Source organism: Calidris pugnax, unplaced genomic scaffold, assembly GCF_001431845.1.
Source record: "Calidris pugnax isolate Ruff unplaced genomic scaffold, ASM143184v1 scaffold28, whole genome shotgun sequence".
Lineage (NCBI taxonomy): Eukaryota > Metazoa > Chordata > Aves > Charadriiformes > Scolopacidae > Calidris > Calidris pugnax.
Genome location: NW_015090842.1, coordinates 4,296,136 through 4,314,798, shown reverse-complemented (window position 1 = coordinate 4,314,798; position 18,663 = coordinate 4,296,136). Strand labels below are relative to the sequence as shown.

At 36.4% G+C, this 18,663-nt stretch overlaps 1 protein-coding gene across 2 annotated transcripts in view; it reads right to left on the bottom strand.

Moving 5' to 3' along the window:
* Positions 1–18,663, bottom strand: part of WWOX (WW domain containing oxidoreductase) — a 531,878-nt gene that overhangs the window by 512,756 nt on the left and 459 nt on the right. For both annotated transcript variants that reach the window (XM_014942443.1, XM_014942444.1), the window contains exons 2-4: positions 16,438–16,502; positions 15,084–15,141; positions 14,102–14,280 (exon numbers count right to left, since the gene is read on the bottom strand). In XM_014942443.1, coding sequence (XP_014797929.1) covers positions 14,102–14,280; positions 15,084–15,141; positions 16,438–16,502 — 302 coding nt within the window. The remainder of the gene's footprint in view (positions 1–14,101; positions 14,281–15,083; positions 15,142–16,437; positions 16,503–18,663) is intronic.

Genomic DNA, 18,663 nt, shown 5'->3' with positions numbered 1-18,663 from the left:
GTCAGGCACACACATTACAAAGACACTGCCACTAAGAGCCACAAAGTTGCAGTCACCTCTGGTGTCTACTCCAGTTGTACTGCCCCAAAACCCCTACTTAAAGGGCAGCAAACACAAACACAGAACAGTGACTATGTCAGGCACACACATTACAAAGACACTGCCACTAAGAGCCACAAAGTTGCAGTCACCTCTGGTGTCTACTCCAGTTGTACTGCCCCAAAACCCCTATACACTTGAAAGTGAAGCAGCCAACCAAAATGAAACAGGATGACTAATGCATTGGTTCTGTTTTCCATCTAACCAGCTTAAAAATATGCACTCGTTACACATTACGCTTCTTTGCAATATACTGTTCTGGGCAAGGTAAATTTATTCTTAATAATAAATGCATTGCCATCTTCACTGACAAAACTGAAAATATTTTGTTTCATCTGAAGGCATCACAACACTATGTAAGTATGAAAAAAACATCCTTAAATTGATGGGATTATAAAGATCTGTGATTCATTGTTCCTGTAAAAAATTAAAAATGCATCATACGAGGCAAAGAAAGGTAAATCCATAACTGAAGACGCTGCAGCAAACACAAACACAGAAGAGTGACTATGTCAGGCACACACATTACAAAGACACTGCCACTAAGAGCCACAAAGTTGCAGTCACCTCTGGTGTCTACTCCAGTTGTACTGCCCCAAAACCCCTACTTAAAGGAGTGAGTTAAAAAAAAAATCTCACAATAAATCTGTGAGATTTATTTAAAGTGAGACCAACTCACTTTGAAATGCAGTTAAACAAGGCATGAAGCAAGCTTGGACTTCAGTCCTCTCAACTCTGTTAAAGCCTAACACTGCTAATTATCTCAGCTACCCAAAGGCGGAGTCAGTCCAGCAGCAGACGCCAACCCACATCTCCCATAATTTATGCTGTAGAGGTGTTACTATCCAATATAAATATTGCAGTAACAGCCAAGGGTTCCAGTGGGCAATGAACCCTATTGTGAGATGCAGCATATTAAATACAGAGCCAAGCTACTCAACGTTGCCCATAAGACCTTGTTTTAGTCGTGTAAAGACAATTCCCACCAACCATTAAATCTCTGCCCCTGAAATACATGGAGATGACCACCCTGAAAAACTGTGGGTTTGAAGTAAGTTAGATATCCTTAAAGAAGCTTAATTAAAACATAGGGGGAGACAGAACCAAAACTGAAATTTAATACTAAACTGCATAGATCATCCCCATCAAGATAAATATTTTTTTTCAGTTGCTATGTCATGTAAATACAAGCAGGTCCCATCAGGTGCCTGAAGAGAGGAACAGTGAGCAGATATAAGAATGAAGGGAAGAGGAGATAAGAACTGAATTTCCAGTGAAATCCCAGCTTTATCCTTTTTATCTACTCCCTGCATGAGATGTACATGTCTGTACATTAGATGCACATTGGCTCTGTTTTACCTCAAACCAGGACATTACACCAGTACAGCAACCAAGAAAATCCCAGTCAAAAAGGATTCACACATGCATCTTCCATATTAACAAATCCCAAAGCTGTTTAAATATAGACTCCTTTAAGAGAAAAAAGTCTCAGCTTTCATATTTCATCTTGCCTTTCTTCATCTCTTAAACAATAGGATCGTGCTCCTAATCAAACTCCAAGCCAATTTTTTCCTGAATCTTTTTAAAGTGTATTCTATCAGCCCAATGGACGTTATCAGAGTGGCATTTGACCAATACTAAAATCATTTGCAGAAATTAACACAACTAGTCATACCTTAGCATTGCATCTGCAACTGAAATCTACTCTGTTTGAACTCCTCACTGTTTCTTCAAGCACAGAATAAATCTATGTTTTCTTCTGGTTGTGACTTCTTTCAAGCAAGTGTCCCAGTTTTCCTAACACAAATCAATCCGTGCATTTAAAAAAATATAGATCTGAATTTAGCATTTACCTTTATATTTTAATGTCTAAGGAGAATTTATTAGAATTTATTTTTCTGTTTCTGTTTGCATAGGATTTTTTCCTTTGTAACAGATAACATGTCACACAGGGGAAGATAGGCATCTGCATATGCACCAACTTGGCACATTGTCTAGATAAAAATAACCTTTCCACCTAAAAGTGCATCTATATGCATTATTACCAAGTCAAACCAAAAAAGCTATATACATTTTAAAAGAAACCTGAACTAGCAACTTTGTCTCAAAATGAGCAGAACTCATTTTAGTGTGACTCATATTCCTAATTTTTGTAAAAAAACTTACTCTGTTCAGAATTACATATGTTTATATTCATAAAGGATAAAAAAATATTTTGTTAGACTAGTTATGTTAATACACTACTTTTATTTTTATTGCAAAATAAATACTTCCAAAAGAAACACTTAACTGAAGTCTAGAGTAACAGAAAACAATAAATCTGCCCACAATGTAAGGCAACATCAAACCAGCATCTCAATGAAATCATCTGATGAGCAGCCAAATTTGACATGACATTTAGGGCACGCTACTTTCCAGCAAGTAATCATTCCTGAATGTTTAGTCACTATGGGATAAGTGACCATTTTTGTTTGTTTGTTTAAATAAAGCCAGTCTATTTATAAGTACCATTACCTGAATGCATTATTAAGGAAATAAATAACAACTTTTTTTGCATGCTTCATGACTGTTTTACAGCAAAGCTGATGCAAGCTGAAGAGAAGCAGTGCCAACAAAACTCACAACAGTAACACACCAAACGAAAAAAATCATTAAGGATTTACCTAAAAACAGTAGCAAATATCAAAGGCCAACGGATAAAGAGACTCCAGTCTTGGAAGGGTTTGTGTTCTGGAAAAGCGCCAGCGCAAGAGCATTCATAACTGGGTTTATAAAAAAAATCTGATCAGATTTTCATAGAATGGTTTAGAGTCGGAAGGGACCTTAAAGATCATCTAGTTCCAAGCACCCACTAGACCAGGGACACCTCCCACTAGACCAGGTTGCTCAAAGCCCCATCCAGCCTGGCCTCAAACAGCTCCAGGGATGGGGCATATTCAGTATCAACTACAGTTTGAAGGTTGTTTTGAGGATGAAGGATGTTTTTTCCAACTCATCCCCAGAAGTTCAGGGCTTCCCCTCTCCCTCCCTTTTGCTATTTTTAAACACGCTGTCTCAGACAAGCTTACTCGGGTGACCAGAGAAAAGCCCAGAGAATTTAAAATTTATCTGTAACTGTCTCTCTTGGGCTTCTTTTTTTTAATCAGATATTAAAAAGAAAACCAACCAGATGTTCCAACTTTAGCAAAATGGGGTTGGCAAAGTCTCCTTCTCTAAAGCTGCTCTTTGCATCAGCAGTAGCTTTAGGCAACACAACAGTTTTTCCCACCAAAGCAAAAATAGAGAAAAAAGCCAGAAGTTGTCTAGCTTTTCAAGTACACTTCTGTTCTTCTGTAAGCCAACAGTATCATAGGTTTCTGTACTGCTGAGCTGAGCCCTAATTAAACATAACAAAAAAAATTAGTTGCATGTTTTGAATCTCCTTTTGGCAAGTACAACAGTACAATTTTAATAAAAGTAAATTTAATAAAGAGGAATACTTCATCCAAGGCAGAATAATTAAAAGACATACTGTGCTGTCAGCTAAAGTGCTAGATCCTCCAAGCTTCAATCTGTAAATTATTTCATGAGACATACTGAGTGTTATGTAAAAATACCAAGAAAGCACCATAACATAAATTGGACCAAATTTTTTCTTAAAACAAACTTCATATTTATTTGTATCAGTTACACAAACAGTGAAAGATTTTAAAGTGTATGCTAGATATTTTACAAATAAATTTCCGTCCTGAATAGCTCACAATTAAGGTTACAAAAAAAGATGTCTTAGAGAATCAAACATAACACAGCTAAGTCCTGTTCTAAAGAGCTCACAGTTTGTGTCACAGGGGAAAGGAGCAGACCGAAAATTAAAACAATGCTACTCGAGTTCTGGCAGTCACTGCCCACCTCTGTCTTTGGGCAACATGAGATAAGACAATTTGCCTTTAGTTAAGCAGCAGAGGAAGATTTTAATGCAAGAGTCATTTCAGGATCCTGTGAAAAGAACCAAATACAGGGAAGATGCAGTTCATTGTTCTTTCTAGGGCAAGCAAATAAAAACAGCAGATAGGAGACAGCTAGCAATGGGCAGGATAACAAGACATGGAGGTTTGGGAATTTATACAGTCCTGGGTTACCTCCTTAAATTCTAGATTTTCTGGATCAGATGGTATTCAGGATGGGTACCAACCTCCCAAGGTTCAAAACTGGCAAACCTTTTGGGCGTGCTTTAAACTACGAAGGAAAGAGGGAGATGGGAAGCTGTAATGTAACTCAAATGATCCATCATGTGGTTCCGACATACAAAGTAAGGCAGGAGATGGAGTTCTGAAACAAAAGATGAAGAATAAGAAGAGTATTAACAAAAAGTGTCTATACAAAAAAGCAAGGAGAATGGAAAACAAGCAAGAATTAGAAGTCATTAAATTATAACGTAAGGCCATGAGCAGGAAAAAAAAATAAAAAAAAAGACCTCTGCCACACTTTCAAGAAGGGCACAAAAACATCAAGCATCTTCTCCCACCACAACTAATGTATGTTTGTTTAGATGGCATTTAAGGTCTACCTGCCAACATCTGGAACACCAGCAGCCCACCCAAGAGCTCAATAACTACAACCTTCTGAAGCAAATGACCAATTACAGCTGCATGTTCTACACCAATTTTTTTTCATCTTCCAAGAAGTTAGACCTTGCCAGTTTGGGGAAAAGGATGCTAAATCCAAAAATACATATGCCAACAAAACTCGACATCAGGAAAATAAAAAAACCTGCCAGGTGAACAAGCATACTAAAAGTTTTCTAGAACCTACTGTTTTTGTGACAATATGGCACTCTAAAATTTTAAGTTACATTCTGCAACATTACTGTGAATTAGGTAAAAAACATTACTTCAACTGATAGCCAGAATCTAGTGTTGAATAGTCCACCTACAATCACACAGAAGTCAGGCTGTACAATTCCTGATCTCACATCCAGCCTGCCTTCCCCACGACAAGTTCCCCAGTTAAATAACCAAATCTTAGTTTGTGCGTAAAAAGCCTAGTAAGTGATATTTATTCATCAAACTACACCATATACCATTATGAAGCATATCTGTCTTACATTCTAAGTACATAACTTTTTGTTTTGCAAGAGAGAAGTGTTTAAAGAACCAGCCTCAAAGAACAGAATCAGGAAGTCTAGGTCTCAATGCCTTTGACCACAGATGAGATTCAGAAACAGATACAGTAAGACACCATCTCACAGATCACATCTTCATTTACTCAGGATGCCAAGAGGGGGCTGCCAAGTAGGTCATGCACATTTTTATCTACTCTTTATCACATATCTTAGTAAGGCATAAAATTGTCCAAAATTTACCTTCAGAGTTAAAATTCCTTCAACAAGGATAAGATTTATACCCTTCAGCAGTTGCTCACAGCTGGATACAGACCCAAACAAATAAAGCACTTCCTGGAAAAGCTTTCCTTTCTCATTTCTAGTTGCCATATTTTCTACCCTTAATATATCTTAATTATTCCTTCTGCTCAGGAATTAGAATAGTTTTCAGGAGTATACTTTTTATGCTGTGACAGAACTATCCAACAATCAAGATAGTATAGTAACAACCAGAAAATCTAACTTCACTTGTTTTTTAGTATAAAGGAGACCCTAACTAAGAACAGGAACTTAGAAACAGTGACTAAGGTAACTATATTCAAACTAAGTGGAAAGGAAGTGTAGAGCATATTACTACAAAACTACACAGATTTCAAGACAGCCAGTTTGTAGGGAGCTTTCTGAAGCAACAGATGAAGTACTAAAAGCCACTATGAAGTACAGCAAGAAATCAAAACCAACTAGATAATACATGAACAGAAAAGCTGAGCTTATAGAGCTGAACAGAAGGCTACAAAGATCTCACGTATTAAAAAGAAAATCCTATAGAAGAAACGGAAAAAGGAGAAGAAACAAAAACAAAACAAATGTTTCACTTGCAGAAGAAAAATAAAAAAAAACAGGAAGCCATAAGACTCAGTGTGTGGTCAATAATAAAACTAAGACCTGCAAATATCATTAATTAAAAAAAACATCATGGAAGACAAACCCACTTTTGTTTTTGATGGTTTTTCCTTGAGAATTTTTAAAGGAATGTGACATGGCATGTATTTATTTTCTTAAGTCACACACTGTCTTTTAGAAAGGTTTGCATATCATAGACTTTAGGATGAATGTAAGATCAATTTCTCTCTCACAGTACTATTCCTGTTCTATAACTTAGGCAAAATTCTGGCCTCACTAATTGTGAAGTCAGTAGAAAGACTCCTGTTAATCACATCACAATTTCGATCTTTATCTTCCCAAGTTCTTACCTGCCTCCTCTCACTTCCTTCTTGGTAGGGATTTACTGTTTCAGACTAGAATTTCAAAACCTTAAAAATCCTTGAAACAATCAAGCATGAGGAGCTTGAAAGGGACACAAGGCACTGAAATCCTTTTTTCTTGTGACCCTATTGCTTAGCATAGGAATAGTCACTAAGGAATTTTCTGCTGGTAAACCAAAGAATATTATATCCATTAACGTACGTCTTTAGGCTGTAACTAGAGTTGACAGTACCTACACTAGATGCCTCAGAAGAGACTATCATTAGAAAACAGTATACATTTATCAACTTCTCCTGTCCCCACCACCTAACAAGCATTCAAAAAAATAATAATACAAATGTACAGCTGAAACTATTCAAACAACTCTTGCAAAATATGGAGACGCAAGATGATGCGGAGAATAAGTTCTGTGTTGTACCAAGATAGACTGAATCATGCAAAAGGTCTTTTCATCTCTGGGCTATGAAATATGCAGAAGATAATGAGAAACATCTCTGTGAAATTAAATATTTCAAAAGATAGAAAAGCGATCAAGTTATGCTGCAGCCCATTGAAAAGTCTTTTTAACTTTTAGACAACAGACAAGAAAGTAAATACCACAAATGAAGGCTCCTGTTCTACAAGTATGTCATTCCCCTGGAAAAGGAGTACTAGAAAGTACAACACAAGCAGAGAGCTCAACCCCATCCTCTGTAAAGGGATTCCATTACAAGTAGTAATCATTATTGAACCTTTTAGCCCAGATGTAATTTCTTACATGTTACAACAAGTTTCACATGCATTGTGAATTTCAGCCAAGGTTGATGAAGTTCAATAACTTGGCTAACCAACCATGTGTACTACTCATTACAGAAGTAATAAATAGATTCATCAAAATGGACATGAAAAAGCAGTATGAACAGCTGACACCATTTTCAGCTTACTCAATAAGAAAAATAAATTACAGAAATCCAAGAGGAGATTTTAATATTTACAATATGTAACAAGTAGACAGTTGGAGTCTTACGTAAAGCAGAGCAATATTGGTATTCCACAATAAGCCAGACTTAGAACAGAGTGATGACCCTCATGGAAAACTTGATCACTATGACCCACCAAAAATTCCAGAATACAGTACTATAAATTAAAAATTACTCTCTTCTATTAACATTATTCAAAGTTTGAAAAATAATAGCTTTTAGTAGTTCTTTTAATTGTTCAAAATGCATTACTATTAATCCCTGATTGACAACTACTAACATCCCACAACAGAATGAGTTTAAAGTTCCACCCCACAGGCACATTGCCCTCCATAAACTGTGCTTTTCTACACCAATTACACAGGTGCCAAGTTTGGTCCACAGCCCGTGGATCACAGGACTTAAAAAAACTCAGCCTTTAATTTTTCGGCATTACTTTTCCCATGAATTCTTCATTAAGCAAGCAGCTTTTCCTCAAGAGAATTAATAAGTCTGTTGAAGCCAGAGTAACACTATGAAACTGAAAGACATAGCTGTGTATACAATACCAAATGGGATTAGGCTCAAGCATGATTATTTTTTCCCTCTCTCCACCCAACCGTTTTAGAGGAACTGAAGACCAAAACTTCATTGCCACTGTTTTGCTGGCAAAGGATGGCAAGAAAACAGCCCCTAAACAACACAACTGTGCTGGCAGAAGACCTTGCTGTAAAAATTACATCTGCAAAATGATGTTTTTATTGGGTAACTTATTTTTCTCATGAGAGGTTATTTTACTCTTCCAAGGCAAAGCATACACACACTGGCTGCATCCAGCCCAGCCGTGCTTTTCTGTTAATGTGTTGCTTATAATAGTGAAACATGTGATACCTGGAGCCTAGAATTCACCAAAAAAACCAAAATATATATATACACATCAAAGAACAACTCTTTCATGCTTTTAAGAGCCCACTAAATACAGAATTATCCCATGAAAATAATCTCAGGGACAGTTAAGACTTGGCCAAGAAAAATAATCCAGAGTTATATATTGCTGACCTTCCTGTCTGCCTCACAATGAGCTTTGAACCCAAATCTCCATAAATAATACCCACTTCAGTTCTCCACATGTGAACACTTCCAGTATGAAAACACCCAACTGTGCAAAGGGTGCAATAGTTCATTCACCACGAGTGATGCTGGTTTAGTAAGAACATAAAACGCATCTCCTGAGCAAACCTCCCGCATTTCCCTTCTCTCTGCACCATCCAGCTACAACAGAATTATGTACAGAAATTCCTCTTACTAAAAATAGGCAGAAGTTTCAATTTACTAATCCACAAGAATTCATGCATTTATGAAAACTAATTTTGATTCAGACAACAAACACTTTTCACTAAAGCAGGGAAAAGGCCTAGATAGTAGAAAAAGACCTTCAAAAAGCATCGTCACAAGCTTGCTTCCCCATGTCACATCCCTCTTTTCTGCTCTCAGAAGAAAAAGAGACACAGGTAGTAGACAATTTCTGGAAAGCAAACACCTTTGCTGCTTATTCATCATAAAACATACAAAAAACAGGTCTACCTTAGAGATCTTTGAGATCCAAAAGCAGACAGATGTATTTTCTCTTCAAGATTATTTTTTCCAGTATAAACCATCCAACAAAAACAGGCTGATTTTTTCAAGGCTGACAAAATTCAGGTGTTACAGCACAAGAAATAATCCAAAACAATACTAGAAATGATAAAGAGAATCTGAAACAGAGGTCTATCTTGAGAAATTCCTTTGTACAAGTCCTGCCAGTTGTATAACCTTTAAATGCTATTTCATCTGAAAACAGACAAAAGAAATTAGAAAATAAACTTTGTGCTTTCAAAGAAAAATGTGCACATTTTTCAAGGAAAACTTGCAATCTCTCTCAAAAACAGAGCTGAACAATTCCTTACTGACAGATTCAGACAAACATCTGTGGAGTCAGAAGACTGAACTCCACACAACACAGTGAAAGACAATGAGCATATTTAAGACAGTCAGACTATTACTATTAAAATGAGAGTCCGCAATGGTATCTGTAAGGGTCTGTTTTATTCCTCCCATATGATCTGAGTTTGACTTAAATGAGACCATTCACTGGTCTAATTAGGATTCAGCAAATGCTACCTTCTTTGTAAAGGCTGACAAAGCCAGCCTCGGTAAAAATGCTACGTCACCCACAAATAGTCTCAGTAACTTCTGCAACTAGAATAGCTCCCCATATTCACAAAATTCTCTTCTCTACAGGTACCAAGCAGTTTATCTTTGATTTCTTAAGAAGCAAAAGAGTTCTTTTTGATCGTACTGTTCCTATCTCTCCATCGCCAATCGATTTAGGGCATCGTGGTGAAAGCTAACCAGCATCTATTAGAGACCTTAAATGATTCTCACAAGAAATTTAGAGAAGTTTTAAAAGTTTAATTTTGCTCCTCTTATAGGTAGTAGCTTAAATATCCTTTACTCAGTTAGCTGTTACTCAATTGGCATAAGAAATGCAGCAAAAGTTAATCACACCTGCCTCTATCAAGGCTCTGAAGGTAGATTCTACTTTTTAACTACAAGAAATAGAACAATACTAATACAGGAAGTGCTCAAACACTGCTATACAAGATACAGAAACAACAGCTCAGAAATCAAGAATTCAGAAGCTACACAATATGTCACTCCCCCAACAAAACAAACTTTCATTAGCTTCTGGCAGTATGAAGTACAAAAGCAAACAGTCAAAGCACAGCAGTCTGGCCATGTGTATTGTACCATTTATGTACAGGTTATTTTTTATTTTTTTTTTTACACTCCTTTGATAAACAGAAAAAGTAAAAAGCTACCAAAAATAACTTCTATTTTTAATACAATAAAACAATGACATAAAAACAAATATCTTTGGATCTTTCTGAACTAATATAAGCACTGTATGCTCACTGAAAAGAGAGATTCCTAGCTTTCTAATAAAGTTCTATTTCCACCCTGAAATTATCAGATCACAGATGCTACTGGTCCCAAAATTATACAATTAATCCCACATCCCAGAACACCAAAACATGACTGCTTTTTCCAGTGAGGGGAAACAGAAAAGTTTCTAATATTTTGGGAGCAGAATGATTTAAGAGAGGTAGCCACTGTACACTGCCCACAGAGGTAAAGTGTTCAAATAACATCCCATATGAGAGAGATTTCTGAATTGGGTACAGGTGATCCAGTGAAAGGCACATGATAAATTGCTGAGGTACCTTAATTTGTATTTATCACAAAAGCACGACCATATGTGAACAAAATCTAATCATCTACATGTTGCCATGATGATTAATACTAAGTAAACTATCAAGTTTCCCATTGTCAAAATGCTACCTTCTACAGTTTCACAATGTTCAGTTATGTTTTGTGTATATATACAAATCCTCACTGCAATTAACTATGACATTTGATACTGGGAATACAGCTCATTAAATCAACAATGACTTTCTAAAGCTTCCCAGGCTCTATTCTGATACTTCAGCTCAAAACAGAGTTTTAGCTCTTAAGTCTGTTCCCCTGATTTTGTACACCTGACACTCAAGTAGTGGCTCCACTTGTTTAAGGGAATGTAAATCAGCCACAGCTGTAGCATAAATCAATTTAAAAAGAAAGAATGAAAGAATATGGCTGCTAACTCTATTTTAGTAGTTAAGAGAAAAAAAATAAAAGTAGGTTGCTTTGCATTTCCTTGGTTTGCAAAAAACACATTTAAATAAAACATGTCATGTTCTGCTAAAATTTACTAATCATTTTTAGTTCTAACTTAATCAGACTCTTAGAATGTAAAAACCTAAGTGATATGGTACAATATACCTAGCACAACTCATGTTTATCATTTATAAATTAAAGTCTAAGTTATTCAAAACCATTTTTTAAATGGTAAAGAAGATGCTTAATTGCGATAATTTATAAGCACATTTCCCAACTTTTTGCATCAGTATGACAAAAAAAAAAAAAGAAATTTCATATCTTTTCACAATAAAGGTATATGCAGACTAAAAGCACACTGGAGCTGTGACTTGTCTTTTAAGTACAGATTAATAGTACCTAATATACAACTTTTCTCCTGGCTAAGGTCTCTCCGTTGCACAGCAATAGAAGTGCCAGAAAAAAAGAATTCCATTTAACCAAACAGTAACTGACAAATATTTTGAAGAAATAATCCAACACATTTCCACAATTATAAAATTACATGCTTTACTCTGGTAAAATATAATCAAGAAAAGCAATATAGCAAGCCACATTACGAATGAAGCTTCTGGATTTTCTTTAGCATTTGAAAAAAATTAAGCTGCTCAAAGGCAAAAGTCATTTTCATTTTCTTGAGATAATTTGCGCTTGTTCTGGGCATCCCTTACAAAAGCAATTAGCAGATTTCTGTTGACCTTCACAAAGCAGAGAATTTAGAACTGCAGTTTGAGCAACGCTTTGGTTGTGATTATCAATACGGTTTTGAGCTAAAAAAATCTTGAAAAAGTATCAAGAAAAACCCCTATGTTGCGGAATCTGCCCTCCTGCACAGAAGGTGCACAGCTTGCCCTTCCATAGCATCCTGCCACAGTGCTCAGCTACTGCTGCTCCTGCTCACTCCGGCAGCCACAATGGCTGAGGAGCAACTGCACCCGACACAGACAACACAACACGTGGGCTCAAGGTCGCACAGCTATAGCAATCTTAAAAACAGATAGCAATACTTCTACGAGTCACAGAAAAAAAAAAAAAAAAAATCACTTTAGCTACAAAAGTGTCTCCCTGATATCAAAGTAATATTCTTTTTTTAAAAAATTGTTTTATTTGAGGAGATCGCTTACAGATGCAGTTGAGAATACCTTATCTTTTTATAAAATTAATAGTAGATGAACAGCTGACAGGCTTTTTAAAGTTTCGGATTCTAGTCCTAATAGTCAAGAACACAAACAACAAAATTACAGGAGGATTTACCAAAAACAGGAAAAAGCACCAGGTCTCTTTTGTTTAATGTTTTCAAAGAGCAACACAGCCCTCTAGTGGAAAAATTAAAAAGTATGAGTTTATTCGTACAAGACTCCCGTTAAGGGATGTACTTTCTCTATAACCTAATTGATGGCAAGACCTTTAAAACAAAAAGATAACACACACACAAAATTGCACGCTATCTTTCATTCCTCACAGTGGAGTAAGTCTTAATGACTTTGAAAGAAGTTGTGTTGTGAAAGCACAGCAATTGTTTACTCCTCAAAATACTCAGAGAGGGAAGTATCACCTCCAAAATACACAGAGTTTAAAAGGAGTATCTAGAGCACAAAGTGTAGTGCAGCACTGAAATCCTAAAATAACTGGGGAATAATCTCCAAAACTGGTAAGACTCCTCTTGAGCAACCTAATTAGTATTTCCACATGGAGTCCCAAGCAACTAATCCTAAATCCTAAAGCTCACAGGGATCTCTATGTTGCAATCCACGACATGACACTGATGTGTTCAAAGCAGTTTGGCAAGTCACAAAGCACAGCAAAGAGTTAAGCTAAGACTGATACATTTTAAGGACTCAGACACAGAGTTTCAAGAAAACTTCAAATTCTGCCCATTATATCCAAATTAATTGGACAAGAACACCATTAGCCAACTCCAAAGGAGCAGTATTCCCTTCACAGAAAACCAATGAGTTTGAACCTTGTTTTTTTCCCATTAAATAGGTCAAAGAGAAGTCTTAACCAGCACAAGCCCAGCTCAGATTATACTCTTCTCTCAGAAGCCCTTAGAGCTAGGAAAAAAGAACACAGATTACACAAGAAGCGTAAACCCTAGAATCCTTGTTCAAATCTAACACCAAACCACACCAGTGTTCTAATATTTGTGGCTCCTCCAAAAATTTAATCACAGAGAGACATACCCTGTGCAGGTTGCCAAGTGAAACTTCAAACAGCCTAGCAAATTAAGTTGGAGAAGAAATCCTGTCTTCTGAGAAGCAAGGCGAAGCCCCTAAGCACCAAAGCTTCATTATAAAATGAAACAAAAGCAGCTAATTAGAATCTCCCAAATACTCACCCGATATAGAAGTTATGCTATATAACAGATACCTAAACAAGCTGAGTGGCTGAAAGGATTTACGAACCTGCTAGAAAATACAACTAACAGGGATTTTAAAAGGTCATAAACATAACTTTTTGCCCTAAAGGAGCACCAAGTATGACATTCTGACACAAGGTCATCATCAAGTCGGCTTGAAAATACCTTCAGAGATAAAGATTTCACAATCATCTTTTAAAATCTTTACCTGAGTTTACTTGCTGCCATTAGAAAGTTTTTCTGAATACTTTACCTGAACTCCCCTGCAGCCGTACAAACCTCACTCCTTGTCCTAGCCACCAAGATCATAAAAAGAAACTTCCCTTCCCTCTCACTGCCATCCTTTCTGTATTTACATCATGTAAAATGCTTCCACCAATATTATTTTAGACAAAAACTGTTTCAAAACTTGATGTCCTTCCTGTAGCTCTCCTCTAAGCTCCAATTTTTCCACGCTTTTTGAAAAAGCAGGACATGAACCTGAACAAAGTTTTATAACTTGAGGTTTTATACAGAAATAATGCAAAACAACTTTGAATACCAAAAATACAAAGGTATTTAAAAACAAAGTAGTCTGTAAGAGAAAGACTGTCATATTTTACCTTATGTGTAATTTTTACCTACCTATTCCTGAATTTGCTCCCGTGATTATAACCACTTTCCCACTCAGGTCACGACCCTGGAGTATTTCCATTGCAGTGCTGTTTCCATCATATTTTTGTCTAGTAGCAGGTTTTACTGGATTATCTTCAACTGTGAAGGCCAGTCTTGGGTCAAGGTAGGTAGTCCTTTTGTTTATGTGGCTGCAAAAGAATACAAAAATTCAACTCTGCACTTAGATTTTAAATGTATTTCAATGACTGTTGTGTACATTTCCAGTGGATTGAAAAAAAATTTGATTTTGGGGAATTTAAGCAGTTTTGTTAAAATAATCACAATTACCTTTTTTATCAAATGTATTTCCATTCATAACAGCATTCACTAATAATTGTATTTGGCCAAGCCAAGTTAAGAGAACTACCCCATTTTGACCCTGCCATTAAAAAGATAGAAAAGGAAATGTTCCCAGAAATCTTTTTCTCCTTCTGTGAACTTCCTCCTCCTTTACCTTTCTAAAAATCTTGGTTAGCTTAATCCCTATCCTCTTTCTTTCTATGTTTTACATTGCAGGCAAGTCAGAACTGCAGCAATTTTGTTTTCATCTGATATGTTTAAAGCACTACTGCATTGTTAACAATCACCCATGAAGTTCTGGATATGTTTGTGTTTTTTTTTTAAATTATACGTACAGAGTTTACCTATAAAGCTATACAACCAAAATGAGCCTACATCGCCCGAGGGTCAGTTCACATTTTGAGATTGAAGCCAAGTACCTTCAATTTTCCACCCAAGCCAGTATTCCTGTGCACATGGACGAAATCGGAAAACCACAAATGAGCATTCAGACACAGCAACTACTGTAATACCTGCACATGGATTCTGAAGCTGTACTTAGGCATTTCTTTGTCTTTCTAGCTGTTTGTCACAGCATCATAATTCAAAAAGGCTACCCAGCCTGAACCACAGTTGTCCTACTTGTCCATATTCTACATTTTGACGTACTTACTCTACAAAATAGACTTGTCCATTTTCATCAGTCTCCTGCTCCCATCCATACGGCAGACCTAGGAAACATGTAAAACATTTTATTTTTTCAGGCATTAGCGTACACTCAGATTTGAAGTTTAAGTGATTTCTCAGACCAATGTGGCATAAATCAGCATTATTTCTTTGGGTAATGTAGCTACTTGCTGCACTTGAATATTGGAACTTGAAAAAAAGGATTGCTTCCTTAATCACACGCCCTCTAATAAAAGTACAATATACAGGAGATGTGATACAACTGTAATGAGTAGTATATTAAGTATAATCTAAAAATTCACTCTAAATTCTTTATAAAGATTATTTCATGTTATAGCACAAACCAGCAAAATGCAACCATGCTTCCTAGTACATACACGTGTCTATACTGCACACAGGTGAGTATCTATCCCTGACAAAGCAAATAGCAAAAACATGGAACTAAATGTAGGAAGAGTTACACATAACACATACCAAAAGTTGGAAGATCAGAACCCTCAAGTGGGTATGGGATACGTTAGATCAAACCTAAATGATTCTATGATTACGTGAAGTTGGAAGGACAGATAGAAGAACAAAAATGACAAATCTTTACAAAATAAATTCTTATATACAGAAGTACTTATCAGAAAGCATTCCCAGTATTTCTAATCCTGGCTGAAAAATATTCCATTATAATTCAATTGGCTCAAAATCTACTGAAAACATTCCAGTTACAGTCACATTACCAATGCCAACAGAAATACGGATTGCCAACAGTATAGTACCCCTCGGTAGGCCATAGAGAAGCTTCTGGGAACATCTGATTTAAGGCACTGATCCAAGGCCCTTAAGAAGGCATTTAGCTTGGAAGTGTCCTGCAACACCGACCGTCTTCTGTTCTGGCACCAACATTCAATTGGGTCAGGGAAAACAAGTAAAATGAAAACTGACATGACTTTCTTCTGTGCCAGGAACATTCTTTGATGAAATACATTATTTGAAGAATATTATCCAACTATAAATATTATCTGCTTGACACCAGGATATCAGAACCCAATCAGAGAATTCCAGCCTTTGATATATACTTTACACGCCACAGTAAAACAATCCCTTTATCCTGGAATTAGTACTTTGGCTTTACGAAGCAATACAAGAAAGCCATAAAACTGCAAAATGATCACTCTACACAGACACAATCACATCGGTAAAACCCCACTGAAATCAGCTGTATTTTGTAAGCTTCGTTTGCCTAGGTGATTACCAATGACTAGAAGATTAAAATGACATCTAGTTCCTGCACAAATTCCAACTGATGTTTCTAACAGAATTTCAGTTCATTACAAAAGCTTAACACAAACCTCCTGCAACACGTTTCCTCTTCCCAGACTTAGGATGTTCCCACTGTGTTTTTTCTTCCAGGTGGCTGTAGGAAAACACAAGTTTAAGATTATTTTTTTTTAATTGCCTAATAATTTTTCTGATGTAATTCAATTATTTTTTCATACAGTAAATACAGTTTAACTTTTGTTTTGTTAAATACAGTTTAGAAAATGCTTGTCTTCTACCAAAAAAAGAAACACGTCAACCCTTGTTTAAGAAAGGTCAAAACTGCTGTTAGAAGTTACCAGGCCACAGTTCTGAAGGAAAAGTAACTAAGCAGAGAGCGTAAGAGTCTATGAAAATGCAAATAAGTGTCTGACTTCCAATCTAAGTTTTGTTGCTTATGATAAGACGAAAGAAAACCCAAAAGTCATTAAAAAATAACATTAACAGACTCAGATAGTTATCTCAAAAAGACAGTAATCCTTGGCAGGAAAAGGGAAGAAAGAAGCAAGAACTTACCAGAAACTACCAGAAATAATATTAGAAACTTCAAATGACAGAAGCACCTTTCTAAAACTCTTTTCTAATAATATTGATTTGCAAGCTATAAGATAAATAAGTCTGGATTTCTACATGAGCAATTGCAGCTTTGGACAGGTAGGTTTATCCAAAGGCCTTGACTAGCAGACTATTTATTTAGTATCAGTTATAATGGTATCAGATCTTTTCTTCTAATTCAGAGATTTTATTCAATTAAATCAATTGCAAGATTTTCTGCACTACAGACTAATAAACAAAGTGATGCGCACATAAACAAGTTCTTAAGATACCTGAAGTGTAAATCAGATTGGATATTATAATCTTATCTTTCATTAAATATTTTAAATTACTAACCAAGTTTTTATAGTAAGAGTCAGGCAGGAATTACTTGAAAGAGTGTCCAAATTGACAGCTGCCCAAGTATGAAATAAAGACTGGCAGCATTATGGAATAAGATACACAAATAATCACTAAACTACAGACCTAGAGTACTGACAGCAATTTACACACAACATAAGCAACTTTTTCTTCTTATAATAATCACACAGTTAGCCCACAGTGACAGCATATTGTATTACAGGAACCACAGCTGGTGGCCTGAGAATAAATAAGCGTGTCTGCGTGACCTGCACTAGCAGGTGAACTTCAGGACACTTAAAATCCTGAGTTTCTCCTGTATGATGTGAGATACATAATCAAATTACCATAGCTTCAGAAACAAATGCATGCCCACTGAGCCTGGGTAACTGACTGTGCGCACCTAACTCATCACAAACACTTTAAAAAGTCTTAATCTAAAGTAACCCTATTCCTGCTAAGTTTAAAGTTCATACAGGTGATGAAGATCAGAAACAAATTGCCAGAATATGCATAGGTATCACAGACAGAGAGCTTATTTTAAAGGTAGCAGCAGTGTAAGACCTCGTAATTTTTTTAAACACACAGAGCAAGATCTTCAGCCAGTAAAGATATATGATTGTCATTTCATTAAATTGACTCAGTTAAGTTTCACAACAGTTAAAAAACAGACCTACTGAATTAATTGCTTCTGTAAAAATTATGCTCTAGTAATATCTTATTATTCTGTAGGGTTGCTACTTTCACCAAGTGATTCCTTTCTGAAAGAGCTTTTTACATCAAAGAAAATATACTGGTTTAACCTAAGAAAAACCTCTAAAGAGAATCTGCAGTGTTTTCGAACTGAGCATGGATAAACTAAAGCATTCTGGCCAGTGTTTGTGAAGCAGAACTTGGGAGGAAGGTACCAACTCACCACAGGTGAGAACACATGATACTTTTCCCCTTTTTTGGTGGGAGGGAATAAACCTTACAGCTCTAAACAGACTGAAACAGATTCCAAGATGAGCATGGCTACAGAACCCGCAAACGAGAAGAAAAATACAGAAATATACATCGCACTAAGTTAGTTAGCCCTATAGCACATCCCCTTTGTACCTAGTGAGGATGCAATCACTTTCAGAGTGGCACAAGCAGATGGTGCCAAATGCAAATGTTCATCCCTTGTCAGCGCTGTGGTACCCTGAAGAGCTGAGGGAGAGCACTTACAGCTTTTAACTTCCATCGGGCCTCTTTATCCTCTACTCCAACGAGGAAGAAAACTGAAACTACGATATTGTGTGAGGCTCGGCTGCCCACAGGCACAGAGATTACCCACAGACCCGCACCACAACAGCTGTGTGACAGCTCACTCCGGCAGTGCC